Source organism: Cucumis melo, chromosome 2, assembly GCF_025177605.1.
Source record: "Cucumis melo cultivar AY chromosome 2, USDA_Cmelo_AY_1.0, whole genome shotgun sequence".
NCBI lineage: Eukaryota > Viridiplantae > Streptophyta > Magnoliopsida > Cucurbitales > Cucurbitaceae > Cucumis > Cucumis melo.
The window spans coordinates 14,163,466-14,181,861 of NC_066858.1; the positions used below are offsets into that span (position 1 = coordinate 14,163,466).

General features: G+C 34.7%; 1 protein-coding gene across 5 annotated transcripts; it reads left to right on the forward strand.

Annotated features, from left to right (window-relative positions):
* Positions 1 to 9,693: 9,693 nt before the first annotated feature.
* On the forward strand, positions 9,694 to 18,390 carry LOC103487387 (pentatricopeptide repeat-containing protein At2g26790, mitochondrial-like). 5 transcript variants are annotated; one of them, XM_051081575.1, is made up of 8 exons: positions 9,694 to 9,991; positions 10,773 to 12,752; positions 13,486 to 13,616; positions 13,895 to 13,955; positions 17,052 to 17,136; positions 17,244 to 17,314; positions 17,494 to 17,698; positions 17,820 to 18,390. In XM_051081575.1, the coding sequence occupies exons 2-3, from the start codon at positions 10,926 to 10,928 to the stop codon at positions 13,516 to 13,518; spliced, it is 1,860 nt and encodes a 619-aa protein (XP_050937532.1). In that variant the 5' UTR covers positions 9,694 to 9,991; positions 10,773 to 10,925; the 3' UTR covers positions 13,519 to 13,616; positions 13,895 to 13,955; positions 17,052 to 17,136; positions 17,244 to 17,314; positions 17,494 to 17,698; positions 17,820 to 18,390. The 5 variants fall into 5 exon arrangements, with proteins under 5 accessions (XP_050937532.1, XP_008443906.1, XP_016899822.1 ...); XM_008445684.3 differs by having other exon boundaries at positions 9,695 to 9,991; positions 10,773 to 13,339; XM_017044333.2 differs by having other exon boundaries at positions 9,695 to 9,961; positions 10,773 to 13,339.
* The last annotated feature ends 6 nt before the right edge of the window (positions 18,391 to 18,396 follow it).

Sequence of the window (18,396 nt, forward strand, 5' to 3'; positions counted from 1 at the left end):
CATTTATGAGAGGGGTGCCCTACCCTAAGCCCAATACCCTTTTGTCCCTCTTGCTCCTCCGATCAAAATAGCCCATAAGACCTACAAATCTTTTCGTCTTGCTCCCGTCCAAAGGACTCATTCATTCCTTGCCATAGGACCTACCATCTTGCATTGCTCCTCCGATCGAAGTAGTCCGTAGGACCTACTATCTTGCTCCCCTTTGGGGCTAGAGGGAATTCGTCCATAGGACCTACCATCCTTAGTCTTCGAAAGTCTGGCCTAAGCCAATATTTGCGATAGGGTGAACTTTTGCCAGACATCAAATTGATTGTCCTCTTTGGTTACATAGTAACAAAGGGATCCCCATCCCTTATGAAAAGTGATCTAGCACTGGCTTCCTTTCCATTCTCGAAAAATATGCCTTATGCAATTTATGGCATTGTACCGGTCGCATTCTCATGAAATAGAAACACATTCAAATGTGTAGAGTCGTCCTTGTGCTTTTCCTTGGCGTTGACGATGGAAGAGCACTGAAAGAGACCCTATAGTCTTTCTGAAATCATCCCACGTAGCAGTTTGACTTTAGCTCTGTCTCCCTAGTCAGCTTGAGAAAGCGTAACTCAAATGAACCTTCTTAGGTTCCTTTTGTAACCAAGTAAGCACATGTCTTTCCTAACTTTTTCCTAACTTTTGTAACCAAGTTGTTTATTGACTGTCCAAATCCGGGTGCGAAGCAAGGAAAGAGAGTTGTATCAGCCCACATAGAGGTTAGAAGAATAGAGACCTCAATGAACAAGGGCAGCCTTATCCCTTGATCAGTATGCTATTTTGTTAGATATCTTTCGTAAGGCCTCATTCAAGGCTAATTTATGGATTTCTCTATAATAGATGTCCCAAGTCATCCTATTGGAAAGACTGTTATTTGACTTTGAGTGGTTTAGAGGACTTGTTCATTCCACTAATATTGTCCGACGGACGGGTCCGAAGGACTTGTTTATCCATATTCACATTAACCCTGGATGAACGTGAAAGGTCAGACCAATAGGAATGAGCCACATAAAGAAATCAATGAACAAGGGCTCGACAGCAAAAGGATCGACGGGAATGGTAACTTAAGTAGAAATGAGAGACTTGATCTTGTGGTTCTTCCTTCCTTTATCCTTAGTCCCAGTTTCGAGGTATTATAGTAGAGATAGGAATCGATATGAAGGAGAGACCCATAAATAGGGTAGAGAATAACTAAACTTGGAGGGCATGCTTCTGACTTATGGTAGAATAAACAAGCACTAGAAGAAATCCCTGGTCTTTAATGTCGGGTGAAAAAAATAAAAAAATAAGCTTTAATGTCGGTTTTCAAAAGGCGGATGTTTAATGTCAGTTTTAAACCGACATTAAAGATAAACATCATGTTTTTTAGAACCGACATTAAAGGTCTTTTTTATTTTTTTAATTTTGTAAAAAGTTGAATTTTTCTCTCTCTTACTTTACTCTTTTCTCCTTTCTTCTATACCAAACCCCACGAAAGAAAGGTTTTCTCTCAACATTTCTTCCCTTTCTTCCTTTCTCAATCTCATCACTTTCTCCCCTCTCTTCTCTGATCAGTCGCCGTCCCCACCATCACAGCCATCTCTCATACCCAACTTGTGCTCGTTCATCGTCGTATTTCTTGTATCATTTAAAAAATCTTCATTCTTTCACTTTGCATCAAGAAAAAAAATCATATTCAATCTCGCAAGTCTCTCCTCTCCCAGCACTCGCCATCAGTGGACAGAGTATTAACGTTACCTAAGGTAGCTGACGGAGATAAAGACGTCGAAGTATTGACATCAGCTAAGCGGCGAGATCGAGCGAGCTTTTTCAGTGTGTTTAACACCTTTTCGGCGTTTTATCGGCGTTCCAACGTGAAGAGAGAGCACCAACGTTCGACGTTGGTGTGGGTTTGACGGCATTCTAAGCGGACCCTTCCAGCGTTTGTTTGGCTTCGAGGTTTGAATGGTTTGGTGGTAGATTAGAGTGATTTTCTAGTAAGTTTTAGTCGTATATGTTCTGTTTTAGTCGTGGGTTCTTCTTGGGTTTGCAGTGGGGTGTTCGACACGTAGGTTTTCGGGTCTCCGATTTATGTGAAACTTCTAATTTCTAATTTCTTTTATTTGTTTGAAACTTCTCATTTTTTTATTGAATTTTGATTGAATTGATATAGAACCTCCCTCTGTTATGTATATGCATGTATTTTGATTAAAATGTTTGTTTTTGTATCATTCGTAGGAAGCAAGAGCAGTTATAGCCATAAAGTTAGAATTTCCTAAACTGACAAAGTTAGACATTGATTCAAATGCTTTTAGAAAAGTAAAGAACTCGGTTGTACTCAAAGTTAAGAATGTTAAATCTTCAAAAATTAGTACTCTTGATTTTCTACCTAATAGTTTAAGGTGGATGAGTTGGTATGAGTTTCCTTTTTCATCGTTTTGTTCAAACTACTCAATGAAGAATCTTATTCAACTCAAATTGCCACAAAGCTCCATTGGAAATTGAGCATTTAAGGTATTTTTATCAATACTTGAGTTTTATTAATTTCAATGAAGAAATGAAGTCTAGTACAGAAGATTTGTGGTTTTATAGTAGTTTTATAACAAAGCTATCTTCAACAATTAGATATCTTACCAGCCTCAAAGATCTGACCATTATGGATTGCAAAAAGCTCACAACTCTTCCAAGTATAATTTATGACTTAAGCAAACTTTTACATCCATAGAAGTCTCACAATCCGATCTTTCAACATTTCCTTCCTCATATTCTTGCCCTTCCTCACTGTTCCTTTCTAATATTATCGAGCGACTCATATTCTACTGTTGTTTTACTTTTCTAAAAGATATTGCTTGGGTGCCAAACGTATATTCAATGAACTCCATGAAAAAGCTTTTGTTGTGGAGCATGATCTTCGAGGTATTTATTTTGTTTAGTTTTGTTGACTGTTTCCAATATTAATAATTGTTTGAAGAAGCATTTTCGAGACCTTTAAAATGTCGTGATCTTTGAATTTATATAATTCTGTTTGGTTGCTAGTGGAAAGGGAATCATGATCTTGAGGAGATAATTCTGATTATCTGAGCCAGTGTATTGGGAGTGTGTGCGTATGTGAGTGGGTGGTAACATTTTGAAAAGTCGTGGTATAATTTGAGGTTCATGTTTAGGGTGGTTGTGCATTTTTGGCAAATTAAAAATGTCATTTTCTTTGCTAAACAAGTTTGACAAGGTGTTTAGACCTTTTATTTTCAGTTTCCCTCGAAATTGGTCAATGTTAGCCTGAGTACAGATGATTTCTTGACTTTTTCATTGGTTTTCTCTAATTATGGTAATATCACTTTTATAATGTGCTTACTAACTTGATGCAGCTCTCAAGGATAAATGAAAGAAAAGTGAAGGTATGTAGACCATACTATTACTTATTTTAACTCCTCATATATCATTTTGCTAATAGTTTTTTGTAATTACTATCAAATATGTTCTTTGGAACTTAGAGTGCATGTGCAATATATGTTTCTTTTTTTTCGAGAAGGAACACTTCATTAAATAAATGAAATAGAAGGGAAATCCCTAAACACCTATAGGTGATTATAGAAGAGATTTCTCATGTGCTTTCTTATTTGTTGCTATGATTATAAGTAACTTAATATATGTCTCTTGCAGGCATTTGTTGAAGTTAATTTTATAAGCGTGTTTTCTCATTTTCTATATTGTAGGTGCCTATTGCTTTGTTTTTAGGGTCAGGAAACTATGCCTTTACTATGCATCTGACTCCAGTAAAAGATAATTCTTAAACAAGGTGGAGCCTGAACTTGTTAACCTTGTCCACGCTATTAAGAAAAACCCTACATTTTCTCATTTCATAATGAACCTGTCAATTCCAGCGAAAACTAGAGTTAGGGCTATTAATGAAATTTTGATGTACTTCCAAATTTTCCAAGAATCAACATTTTTATAATATTGTTTAAGCTATATAACTTATTTAGGTAAAAAGCTTTTGGTTCCGAGCTGTTAAAAAGTTTAATTTGTAATTGTTGCAATTATGAAGTTCTATTTTGGTTCCAATGCATACATCATTGTTTTTCATGAAAAATATTGGATATGGACTATAGACGACGCTCCCATTTGTTTTTAGAACTAACATAAAACATCAAAAAATTTCTCACATGGACAATGGTAAAGATAAAATGATATCATGCATAGACAATGAAAGATCAAATTAACCGATATTGCAAAACATCAGTAATTGCCAATTTCTTCTAGCATTTCAAGATTTCTTTCTATAGGATACTTGTAGAACACAAAAGAGATCATGGACGTATCAAAGAGATACATAAGATGTACGTTCTGTTTCAATATGCTTTCTATTCATCTATTTAGGCTGTGAAGAATTGCACAAAGTATCTTTCTCTTTCAAAATTCATTTCTTTTTGGTGCAGAATAAATGAAATTCTCAAGTTATTTGTTATCGGAAAGTCATATATGACAATTATAGCATTTGGGTTTACTGACATTTTTGAAGTCCATGACATTATGTCATTAAAAGGCTGGCATTTGAATGCCTTGCAAAAGCCTAGTATGTCAGCTTTCTCAAAGATATCATATTTGTATTACATTTTAAAATGTTGAAAAATCTTCCCCTTTTAAATTACTATACTTCACTTGCACTTAAGTTGTGGTTTTACTCTAAATTTGAACATAGTCAAGAGGCATCTGTATTTCTTCTTAAGTTTATAACTATTATTTCTTCTCACAACAATCTTTCGGTTTCCTCTCTTAGATTGTTTGAAGAAGAAGCTTGATTATTGAAGATTGATTTCACAAAGATGATGAAGAAGAAGAAGATTAAAATGGAGGGAAGAAGAGGATGAAGATTAAAATAACACAAAGCTTGATTATTGAATGGATGTGGAGTGCAGGGACTCACCTTTACCCTCAAGGTACACTCTCATTCTTTTATACAGTAACACATTGTTGAGTTATTGTTGCTTTAAGATATGAATGGGATTTATGTGCAAGTGCTAATAGCATTTTCATTGTTGGTGGAATCAGACTTGAATAATATGGTTTCCTACGGAATGTGACTTGTAGTTTCAAGTTTGTAGTTAATTTCACTTGTTTGAAACTATTGTAGAATGTATATATAAACACAATATTAAATTTTCATTTTGTGTATACAAATGTAAAAGGTAAATATTATAGTTTCTAAAATAATATTAATTTTATTAATTTGTTGGAGCGAGAAAAAAATATTTATCTATATGGATTCAATGTTGGTTTATAAAAAATGGACAATAATACAACAATTAAATAAATGAAAATTTCTAAAAATGGATAAAAACAAGCCTCTAATGTCGGTTTTAAACTGACATTATTGACCTCTTTAATGTCGGTTTTAAAACGACATCATAGCCCAATCGACATTAAAGGGCTTCAATAACACTATCAAAGATGTCGGTTTAAAACTGACATTAAAGGGCTTCAATAACACTACAAAGATGTCGGTTGAAAACTGACATTAAAGGCCTTTAATGTCGTTTTTCAACCGACATTAAAGAGGCCTTTAATGTTGTTTTTAAACCGACATTAAAGTCCAACCGACATTAAAGGCCTTTAATAACGCTTGCAAAGATGTCGGTTGCCAAGTGACATTAAAGCCCTTTAATGTCGGTTTTAAACCGACATTAAAGGTCAGATTTCTTGTAGTGAAGTCATCTAGACCTTTCTTTTCTAAGTAAAAGAGGAAAGAAAAGACTAGAGAAAGGAAAGACCAAGAATACGTTGTTGAGGATCAAGGCTCTTTCTAAAGTAGTTGTTGAAGCTCTTATTTGTGGTTATTGCCCATTCAACATTACATAGGGTCGCTTAGCCGAGATTTGAAAGCTGCTTCTAAGTTCTTAAACTTCATTGCCCTAGGTTGATTATCTCATTCCTACAAGCCTACACTCGTCCCTTCTAATCCATACATGGGTCTCACAACTTGGCATCCTTTTTTGCCATCAAATATCTGATTGTAGAGTGATTAGTATGTACTGTAACTTTGGAATCAGCAATGTAGCTTCTGTACTTTTTAATCGCGAATATAACGATGAGCAAGTCCTTTTTTGTAGTTATGTAGTTATCTTGAGTATCACTTAAGATTTTACTTGCGTAGTATATTGGGTGGATCACTTTATCCTTCTTTTAACCCAACCATAGCCCTTACCGCAACATAACTTGTGTCGTACATTAATTCAAAAGGTTGCGACCAATTACATTGAAGTTTAAGGGTTCAAAAGTGAAATTTTAGCCTAAATTAAAGCATTTAGGAGATAGTTCAATCAAAATCTTAGGAAGTGATTAAGGTTGTTGGTCCCTTATTGATATAATGGATATAAATCCCAAAACATCATCAATAATGGAGATAAAAGTGTATCTACATAAAAGACCTATTGAGTTTGAAGTAAGTTGGATGCTCATAGGGTTAAGTATCTAGATTTCAAAGTCTAACGGATCGTAGGTGAAAAGTCTAGTCTAATCTAAGGCGAATTTAGAATTCAAGGACTTTAGGAATTAAAATAGTTTGAGTTGGCCTTATGAAGTGTTTTGAAGATTGTTGTGTCGTCTTACTTCATGAAGATAATTGATAGACCTTAGTCTTTGCTTCAGGCTAAATTAAAGTGGGAAAAATGTATAATCCTGAGGGATCGAGTCATGATTGTGAGTGGTTCATTTTCAAGCTTTCTTTATACTTATGCATGTTATCTCATGATATTGCTTGGAAATTACCTTGATTTAAGATTTTTATGACCATGTTTTTGTTTATGTTTAAACAATGTGTTTACGTGATTTTAAGAATGTTTATGACTTGGATTTTATAAAAGCGGGTTTCAAGTTCTTGTTTCAATTTATACTTAAACAATGTGTTTATTCATCACGATTTTAAGAATGTGTATGGCTTGAACTCTATAAAATCATGTTTCAAGTTTTTTATTATACTTGGTTTTGAAATATGATTAACCGATGTTAATGTTGAACGAGAAGGTGATTTTCCTAAGGCTACATGAATGTGTTTCTGAAGTGCCACCTATGGTTGTTAAGGGATTCTGGGACTGAAAAAGGTCGTGACCAGAGATTCGAGAACCTGAGCCTAAGTGAGGATTTAGAGGGAGGATTGTGATATGGCTTTGAGCCTAGCTTAACCCATGTTGTGTAGCTCTATGTGCACATAGGAGTTGATCTGGAGGTTGTTACTGTGGTAGGTGCTAAGTATGTGTGAGCTTTGTTTGGCTGCATGTTTCCTTGTGGATATGGATCACGTGCGAGCTACTCTGGGCCGTATATTTAGTATGCTATCATGGTTAGATTTGATGGAGGTTGTTACTATGGTAGGTGCTAGGTATGCGTAAGCTCCGTTTGACTGTGTATTTCCTTGTGGATATGGATCATGTGTGAACTATTCCGGGTTATGTATTTAGTATGCTATCATAGTTGGATTGGGTGGTGGTTGTTACTATGGTAGGTGCTAAGTATGCGTGAACTCCGTTTAGCCATGTGTTTCCTTGTGGATATGGATCACGTGTGAGTTATTCCTGGCCGTGTATTTAGTATGCTATCATGATCGGATTGGATGGAGGTTGCTATTGTCTCGCGGGTACTAAATATGTGTGAGCTAGTTTTGGCTGAATGATTCCTTGGTCATGTGCGAGCTATCCTTGGTCATATATTTAGACGTCTTGCCATGGTTGGATTGAGTACAGGTTTGTTGGTTTGATTGGTGGCATAACGATGTTTCAACTATTATTTTATTACTAATGCAAGTTTATAAATTTCCTTTTTGAGCATGTTTTTTGAGTTTTTACTTCTAAAAATCTACCACTCACTGAGTTTTTAGCTCACGTTTTCAATGTTTTTCTTCCCTCCTCCCCCCCCCCCCCAGTAGCAGTCAAGGACCAAGCCATCATTGAGCTCCCCGTCATTGATTGTAAATTATCGTTCTTATTGTATGTATTTACTTAAGTTTTGTATTGTATAATGGGGTGGTTAGAAATAGCGAGGGTCAGGCCAAGGTCATGTGTTTTGAGACCCATTTTGGATTGTAATCATTTTATAACTAATATTTAGTTTGGATAAAAACTCTGACTGAGAATCTGGAATTGTCTAGATGAGTGTATGGTGAGACACACTTGATGTTATTTAAGTTTGAAAAGCATAAAAGTGTGATTTTCTTCTACTTTCCAAGTGTGGTTAGTCCGTCTTTCAAGGGAGTTTTACTAATCTTACATTGGAAAAGGAATGTTTTTAAAGAGTAGATTCACACCACGATCTAGGTTAGAGTGGAAAATCTAGAACGAGGTATGTCACTCACATTTCTTACTCACATCATTACACTTGTAATAAACTTTAGGTAGCTAAAAATTCAAACATAAGAGTTCACTGAGGAAGAGTGATAATAAAGTTCATGATAAACGATTGAAAAATAATAGAAAAACATATTATTTTTTCATTATAATTATCTTAAAGAGGGAGATCAAACCTCTCAAGAACATAGTTAGTATTATCTAGGGATGTTCAAAAAAATCGATAATCCCGACCAACCCAAATTATCCAACCCAAAACGTAAGGGCTGGGTTAAGTTAAATTTTCTATTGGGTTGGGTTGGATTAGAAAATTGAAGAAAAAAGTTGACTCGAGTAGCCGGGTCGTGCAAGTAAGAGGTCAGGTGCACCCCAATCCAACCCGATTATGTATATATATATATATATATATATATATATATATACCTAAAACCTAAGGTTTAGGATTTTATATATATGTGTATGTATGTATGTATATATGTATGTACATGTATATATATATATATATGTATGTATATGTATACATAATCGGGTTGGGTCGAGTCTACCCAACCCCTCACTTGTACGACTTGGCTATACCCGACTCAACTTTTTTTTTCTTCAATTTTCTAACCAAACCCAACCCAATTCGGGTTGGTCAAGTTATCAGTGTTTTTAATACCCCTACCACCAACTCTAATTACCACCTCAGACAACCATCACCAATGACCAACTCTAGTGACCACTATAGATGACCAACTCTAAGCAACTACCTTTAAGAACCGCCTTAGGTAACCACCACCACCAAGTCCTATGACTAATTCCAACGACTACCACTAGTATACCATAAAACTTTAATGGCAACCATTTTGATATAATCTAAAATTTTGCTATATTTTCACCAATTGTTTCATTTACACTAGTTTCTCTCATATTTTATAAATATCTCAAACCTATAAGCCATACTCCAAAAAGGTGCTCGACTCAAAGTTACTAATTTAGTGGAAAGGTTGTATTAGGGTTTGTTTAATTGGTAAGGAATTCAAATTATGATTTATATTTTTAGGTTTACTAAGTCAAACAAATGTGTATCTATATATTTTTGAAAATGTCTTATTAAGTAACAACTTGGGGTGGAGGATTAATTAGAACCAAAGACCTCTTATCTTCAAGAACATACAGATGTAAGTTGAGTGGAGCTCATATTGGTGTCAAACATCGACAATAGAGTACATTTAGGAAACTCATCATTTCTGTATAAACTAATATTACGTGTCTAGTTTAATTGATCAAAATGGCCGTACATGCTTAGTTGGTTTTTGTAATAGACAAGAATAAACTATTATTTATGTTTATCTATCCTGTGGATAGAACAATAAAATAACATTTCTAAAATACGTAGAAAATGAAAAAAGAAAAACCCTAAAACCACAATCAAATTCAATGTCTCTCCCTCTCGCGCGCGCGACTATCTTCTTCTCCGTTAAGAACCCATCTAACGGCGACGACGTCAGAGCTCCGGACGGCGGACCCATCGAACGACGACAGCAAATGTGGAGCGGCGCGGAGAGGCGGCGGACCACCTAAGCAAGTGGAGACTTCGACGGCGACTATGAAGACTTGAAAGTGTTTATATTTAGGTTTTTTTTACTTCTTGAAATCATTGAAAGGTTTGAATGGTTCGATTGGATGATTTATTTTGAAAATTGCTATTTGAAACTAATGTTTTGTTTCAAATGCTTATGAACAATCCGATAGAGCTTTTTGGATATGCCAAATTTTGTTTTTGAGATTGTATGATATTTCGTAGTAGCTAAATGTGGAATTGACGGTATACAATCTGCTTGAAATTTACTTTTGGGAAGACACTTATTACTGGTTTGACATTCTTTTCGAATGAAGATGTCTGTGTGTTGCAGTCACACGATATTACACTTAAGTTATTGACTTCTAATATGGTCACCTAGGTGTGCTATTTCAACTGTGCATCTTCCCTACACTAAATGAATGAGGACTCTATTGTATGAAGTGAAGTACTGATTGATTGATTGAGAGTTTTGTTTGATTGAAAGTGTTGACTGATTAAAAGCTTTATATTTTGTTTACAAAATTTTTGAAAGGAAATGAATTTCAAAGCTTGACCCTTGACTTGCTTATTGAGTATTTTTGTACCCATTTTTGCTTTCCCAAAATGCTTTTAGATGACAGATCAGGTGATAGTTTTGAAAGAAGTGAAGTTTGAAAGAAGCTTTGCAGTGGTGATTTGTATTTTAGGATTTGATGGTTTGATTTAGAAATTATTTGTAATAACTTGGTTCCTCTGATTTGAGTAATAAGTTGTAAAGGTTTATAATAGTTATGCTTATGCATTAATGTTTTAATAGCTGTATTGGAAAATACGGGCTGTTACAGGCAAATTGTTAATTCAGATTGCGTTTGTTAATGATTCAGGACACTTTTGGAAGGATTTCTGAGGGGTCTACTTAGACGGCTATAACTGTGCAGTGGCTAAAAGCAGTGGATAAAAGGAAATATATCTGCAACATTTTGCAGTTTTTATCCTTCTCTAGACCACAAAGGAAAAGTGAACACTGATCCACATCCATGAATTGTTTGTTACTCGCTGTGAATAATCCCACCAAGCTCAATAAATTAAAGCTCAAACTAGTCAAATTCGCCTCCACTGCAATTGCTCAATTAAACTCATGTTTTTTTTCACACAGTGATGATGAACAAACTACCACCTCCTTCAACACAACTTTAAATGTTCAATGTAAACCATCAAAGGTGGTCCAAGTCCTAGAAAGTCTCCGAAGGGAGCCCAACATTGCCTTTTCCTTTTTTCGCGAATTGGAGGAACGGGGATTTCAACATAACATCTCTACTTATGCAGCTCTTATTAGGATATTGTGCTCTTGGCGTTTGAGGAGAAAGCTTGAAACTCTGTTTTTGAATCTCATTGGATCCAAAAAAATGGATTTTGACGTCTTAGATTTGCTTGAATCACTTAATCAAGGGTGTGTGCTGGATGCCTCATTTATTCGAGCATATGATGCCTTAATCAAGGCTTATGTCAGTGTTAACTTGTTTGATAGTGTTGTGGATTTACTCTTCCGATTAGGAAGGAAGGGATTTGTTCCACATATTTTTACTTGTAATTATCTCTTGAACCGGCTTATCGAGCATGGGAAAATGAATATGGCTCTAGTTGTGTACAAGCAGTTGAAGAGGTTTGGTTGCCAACCTAATGATTACACTTATGCTACTGTAATAAAAGCTCTTTGTAAAATAGGTAACATGGAAGAAGCTATAGACATTTTTGAGGAGATGAGTGGATATGGGATGGTTCCTAACGCCTTTGCTTGTGCTGCATATATTGAAGCGTTGTGTACCCACGATTGTTCAACTTCAGGGTATCAGTTGCTACAAGCATGGAGAGCAGAACGATTCCCAATAGATGCATATGCTTACTCTGTAGTCATTCGTGGGTTTTGTGATGAGATGAAAATAGACGAGGCAGAATCTGTCTTTCTTGATATGGAAAATTATGGAGTAGTTCCAGATGCACAAACTTACAGTGTGTTGATCGATGGTTATTGCAAGAAGTTGAATTTGCAAAAAGCTTTGTCTCTTCACAGTCTCATGTTGTCCAAAGGTATAAAATCAAATTGCGTGATTGTCAGCTTTATCCTTCAATGCTTCCTTAGGATGCAAATGTATTCAGAAGTGGTGAACCAATTTAAAGTATTTCAGGAAAAGGGGCTATTTTTGGACAAGGTTGTATACAATATTGTTGTTCATGCCCTGTGTGAACTAGGAAAATTGGAGGAAGCTATTGAGTTGTTAGAAGAAATGACAAGTAGACAGATCCAGATGGATGTCATACATTATACAACAATGATTAAAGGTCTTTTTGCTCAAGGAAAAATTCATGAAGCAATGATGATGTTTGAAAATTTGAAGAAAAATGGTGTTGAGCCTGACTCCATCACTTATAATGTGCTTGCTGCTGGGTTATCTAGAAACGGTCTGGTATCTAAGGTCCAAGAGCTTCTAAACTACATGGAGGAACATGGTTTGAGAGAAGACCCTAAGATGCCCAACCTGGTAATTGAAAATTTATGCATAGGAGGAAAAGTGAAAGAAGCAACTGAATTTTTCAATAGTTTAGAAGTAAAGACGGTAGATAACTATGCTGCCATGATTAATGGGTATTGTGCAGCCAACTCTACGAAAGCTGCTTATAAACTTTTTGTTAATTTGTCCAAGGAAGGAGTTTTTATCAAAAGAAGTTCTCTCGTTAGGCTAGTTAGCAGGCTTTGCATGGAAAATTCCAGCTTTAGAGCTATTGAGGTGATGAAACAACTTCCAGTTATGAATTTGGAGGCTAAAGAATTTGTGTACAACAAAGTCATAGCTTCCTTATGCCAGGTAAGAAATATGAAGATGGCCCAATGTTTATTTGATTGTTTAGTTCGTGCTGGCTTGATTCCCGATCTTATCACTTACACAATGATGATAAATGGTTATTGCAAGATTAATTACTTGAGAGAAGCTTATGAACTTCTGTGTGATATGAGGAATCGAGGAAGGGAACCTGATATTTTTGTCTATACAGTTTTGCTTGATGGTGGATTTAAAACCAGAGTACAAAAGTGCTCCTCAGTAGAATTAGCTTTGACGTCTTCAATTTTTAATGAAACGAAGGACATGAAGATCACTCCAGACGTTGTTTACTACACTGTATTGATTGATGGGTATTGTAAAATGAACAACCTTAATGCTGCTTTTGTCCTCTTTGAGGAAATGGTTGATCAAGGAATAGAGGCTGATGCAGTGACTTATACTGCCCTACTGTCCGGCTGTTGTAGAAATGGAGATAAGGAGAAGGCTCAAACCCTCTGTTATGAAATGACATCTAAGGGAATTCTTCCTCCTGAAAATTTCTCATATCTGTTGCAACACGATACTTTAGAAACCAAGAAAATTTAACTTTGCAAGCTCTTTACTGAATAACAGTGAGTAGCATGAGTTCTTGAATTTTTCAAATGAAGTATTATGCTTAGTCCTTGTACACAATGCTGTCCTCTTTCTTTCCTTTTCATTCGCTTGCATCCTGCCTCTCTTCTCCTTTTGAGTTATACAATTTCTTTGTACTCTGCAGGTCTTGGATTGTCCACAACTGAAATCTACTTGAGCAATATAGTCAACTCTACTTTGACTTGATGATGAAATAGTCAAATGTGTGGAGTTGCTGCAGTAATGGGGTTGGAAATTAAAATATACGATATCCAGGTTCATACTTAATTATCTTACTTGGCCCCACAACTCATCTTTAAAATTACTTTTTTATAATCCAAGTCAAATATTACTGGGAATGACAAGAACTTATTTGAAGCAATCTATTTGTAAGGACTTATTTGAAGTAGTTAGTTAGTTAAACTTGTCAATGACAATGATATTGATAATTGGGTTTCTATGCATCTATGCCTTTTGTGGTACCAGTAAGCATAATTGAGCATCAGTTAAAGGTTAAGTCTCTTAAACGGTAATCTTATGGCTTTGCCTTGCAGTTTCTGTGAAGGGAAGTCAGTCTCCTCTGTTGCAAACATGGTGCAGATGCTACCCAGAGCTGTAAGTTTCTAATGTTTTTAGGTCTTATAATCATTAATGTTTACAACCTAATAATTCCAACGATCCTAATCTCTGATTCTGTGCATTACGTTTTCCTTTTTTTTTTCTAAAAAAAGAAAAAGAATGGTAAATACCCAGAACTTTTGATGTTCTCGAAATGGGGGCATGATCTTGATAAAGAGTTGAAAAGTCATGGGTGTAATCTATGGTGACCACCTATCTAGGATTAATGTCCTACAGTTTTTTCTTTTGATTCTCAAATGTTGTAGGATCAAATGAGTTGTCTCGTGAGATTAGTCAAAGTGTACGTAAGTTGGTCCTGACACTCATGGATATTAGAGGAAAAAAACTCATCTCGTTTTGACTTACCATATTGCTGGTTTTGATCATCAACATTATCTCATAAAACTACAAGGTTTTCACATTAGAGTCTTGACATAAAAGCCTGAATTTACAGCTGCTGAAGAACATGCAGAGTAGTATTTCCTCTTTTTTGTATGTGAGCATTATCTTGGTTCCATGTGGATGAAAGGTATTGTTGAGGCGCAGCAGGTGCTCGCCTAAGGCTAGAGCGAGGCCAGTGTTTTGAAAGGAACACTCTTGCTCGCCTAGGTGCAAGGCGCAACATTGGCGCCTCATTATTACCTACGGCTAATTTTGATTTAAAGTACACACGCGAATTTCTTCATCTTCACATCACACTTCTTCATCTTCAAAAAACGATATGTACGTGTTCTCTTTTTTTTCTACTTCATTTTCTTCTTCTTCTAAGAAAAAAAAAACAAAGGCTTCGATTCTCCTTCAAAAAAAAAAAAAAAAAGAGAACACTTCTTCAGCTCCTCCTCGTAAAGAAAATTCTTCCTCTTCTTTCTCTTCTTGAGTTTTGTCTTCAAAAAATCGGAGTCATCTCTTTCTTGAGATGATTGTAAGTAGAATGATGGAGAGAATGATGATGAAGACCTATTTAGTGAAGATGACTCCAATCTTTAGGATTTTAGCATTTGTATTTGTGATCTCTAGGATTTTGCTTAACTTGGTGTTAAATGACGAATATTTAAATCTTATTGTCATAACATCATTGTGATATAGAGCTGTCGATATTCTTTCCTATAGGGTTTTTTTTTCCAAGGCGAAAGGTTTGAAGTCCCATTTTTGGGGTGTGATTGGTCATCTATTTTAAAAATAAACGATCTACTTTTACCAAAGATAGGTTTGGAGGTCAATGAGTGTAGGGAAGGTATTGATACCCTGTAACACCCGTTTGGAAACATTTTATTCTACTGTCTAAAATTATTTTATTAAAGTTGGTCTTTAATTGAGAAAATTGTTTATTTTATTATAGAAGAAAAAAGGAAATTCAAGAGAAAAAGGAAATTAACACTTAAAAATATCTCATTAAGATCTCACTTTTAACTTAAAAATAAAGCAAAATTGTATTTTGTGAGTGGATAACCCAATTTTATTATCACATTGTGTTTGAAATCTTTAATTAAGAAAGTCATTTACCTCCATGGATTTTGATAATTTGACAGTCTTAAATTTGCCATAGGATTAATACGATGATCAACGAAATGTCTCATGTGGATCAGCTCATTTTCGCCTTATGAGTGGTGCAAGCCTAGATTAAAATTCATCTAAAAAAAAGGGTTAAAACCAAGTTGAAACTGTATTTACAAAATTCAATTTTGAATGAGATTGAAATTTATTTGAAAACTTTGAAGTAAAACCAAGTGTAAATTATTATGAAAAATTCAAATTCATATTGTTTTTAGAAACTGAAATGATTTAACATTCATTTAAATCCAATTGAATTTATTCAAATTAAAACAAATTTGAAATATTTTAGAAAGTCTTGAATAAAATCGTATTTCGATTAACAAACTTGATTTAAAATTGGTTGAGAATTTATCTATGAAAATTGTGAACTAAAGTTAAAACGAAAATGTATTTTCTAAAAATTTCAAATCGAGTAAATTTAAAAGAAAAAAGAAAAAAAAAAGCTTACACTATATTGATGTTGGAATTCTTTTTAGAACTCTTTTTTGCAATCAAATTAAATGCAAGTTGAACAATGTTAATTGAAGAAAAAAAATCAAATTGTAAAAAAGTTGGTATCTAATAAAAAAAATTGAAATTGATACTTATTTTGAAAATTCAATGGAAGTTTTTCGTGGAAAATCTAGTTAAAACAAAATTTAGATTATTTGCTAAGTATCAATAAAATGAAACTAAAATGTCATTCAATTAAATTGTTTTAAAATTAAATTCAAATCAAGTTAGAAATCACACGAGATTATTTGCAAAACTAAATTAAAATCAATTTAAAATTCATTTAGAAAAATTCAATTATCAAATGTGCTCATGAAACTAAAGATTATTATTAAATTAGATTTAAAATAGAAGTTCGAAAAATTCTATTTAATATGAGAGAGTTGCACTTAGTTTTAAGCTGTCTAAGTTAAAATTCTCTTAGCTCGCGTTTTACATGGATTTATTAATGAAATTTGGTTTACCTTTTAACTGTAGGTTCTAATTCTTACTTCATAGCCTCCGGTGATATGGACCATCTGTATCACATTGTGTCATTCTCATTCTTATTTAATACTTTTGATGTTATTTTATTGTTTTTCAATTTATCATTTTGCAACACTAAGTAGGTATTTCTGTCGTTTTGCTATGATTTATGATATAGAGTGGTAAGCACATCAAAGTTGCAAAGTTAGACTGGAAATCACTCTGTTAGGTCTCCTATCGTGAACCTTTATTCTAGAAAGAGAGGTAAAAACCTCCAATTGTAAATGTTATACCAGAAAGGCAAAAGTTGGAACTGATGCCTCCAATTAGAATTAGTGGAACGTCTGGGGTAGGTTGGTTAGCTGGTTTAGACTTAGGGATCTGTATATCGGAAATTGTGGAGAGATTTTGAGAGAGAATACAGCTCTCGCAAATAGGCTGGGTTTTTATGGTGATAGTGTCACCTTGGTCTCTACTATTCATAAATAAAATTCCCCAAAATAACTCTAACACAGTATTGCCAATTTGACCAATTCCAGTCAATGTTAACCACATTTTGATGCGACTTACTTTGTCTTGTAGAACATGAGAAAATACTGTTGAAAAGTCGTGTAGCTATCTTATTCATTATAAAACATGCTGTTATTTCACCCCCATCGAATAAAAGGTATTTTTCCTGTGCCCCTTGTTATTGTTTGTAAATTTATATCTCCATTGGCCTTGTATTCTTCGAGGAAAATTTCACTCACAACTCTTCCAACCTGTTGTATACAGTATACTGCGGTTCAGGAGATGTTCGAGTTATTCCTTGTGTACCCTAAAATGGTAACCAAAGAGCTGAATGGGTGAGTCAAGTTGCACTTCATCTCTCTAAGATGCATTTTTTGGAAAACTGTGAAAATGAATTCGGGTTATCCAAAAATATCTCTTATTACATTTGATGTTAGTTAGCCTTTTGTGCTAGTTAATAATCTTATGAAAGCACCCTCATAACTTTTTGAGTAATATTTCCTGTTGGGAATAGGCGAAGTGCACAGCAGTCAGATGGTGACTTGGGGTTTCTATTTCAGCAGAAGTCACAATAATGTGCCTTGTACAGTGAAACAAACACTCGAAATTGGTTGATATCACATTGCCAAATCGTTGAACAATATTTCATGCAATGGTGGTCTCTTTAGTTGCAACTTGACCACATATCAAAACATGTTAGTCACAAGTTCTACCATGCTGTGAGTAGTTTCTTTAATTCTTATAGTTTACATACAGTTATTTTGATTCGTCTTGCTTGATTGGTAATATTGGTTTCTGTCGTAAGAACAATCATCCTGATCAAGCCTTTTCTATCTGTAGGACAAAAGTAGACGATATACGCCTGTTCGAGCAAGACCAGCTTCCAATTTGACTCTTTGTATGCTCATTTGGAGATTTCTTGCTACTTCATTTGCTTTCAGTAACCTTAGCACTATTCTTTTCTGGTATCGCGCAAACCTTCTCGGAGTTGTCTCAGAGAAAGAATTGGTTTGAAATGAAACATATGGCTTTCGGGTTGTGATTTCTAGATGGATTTATTGTTTGCTTCAGTGGTCTAGAAGAGGCTAATATTATTGGTGCAGTTCTCTTGTTTTCACTTTGATTCTTTCACAAAGCCTCGAAGGAGGCTAGAGTGCACCGTTGTAGGAAAAGAATGATCATCATTGCTCTGTATCTCTTTAGCCATGTATTAGCATTATGAGAATTATGTTTTTCTTTTCCTATCGTTGGCAAAAAGAGGCCCACATGGCATAGATATCTTTCTTTTGTTCCACATGATGATCACTATTCTTTTTCCCGTTGGGTATGTGTGAAGTGTATTTTAAGAGGTCGGCTTAAGGATGTTTTGAACTTAAATACTAATATAGTCTCCGATAAATGTCTAGATGGATATCTG

Coding starts and splice junctions, on each gene's coding strand:
- LOC103487387 (XM_008445684.3), top strand. CDS start 10,926: ATGAATTGTTTGTTACTCGCTGTGAATAATCCCACCAAGCTCAATAAA.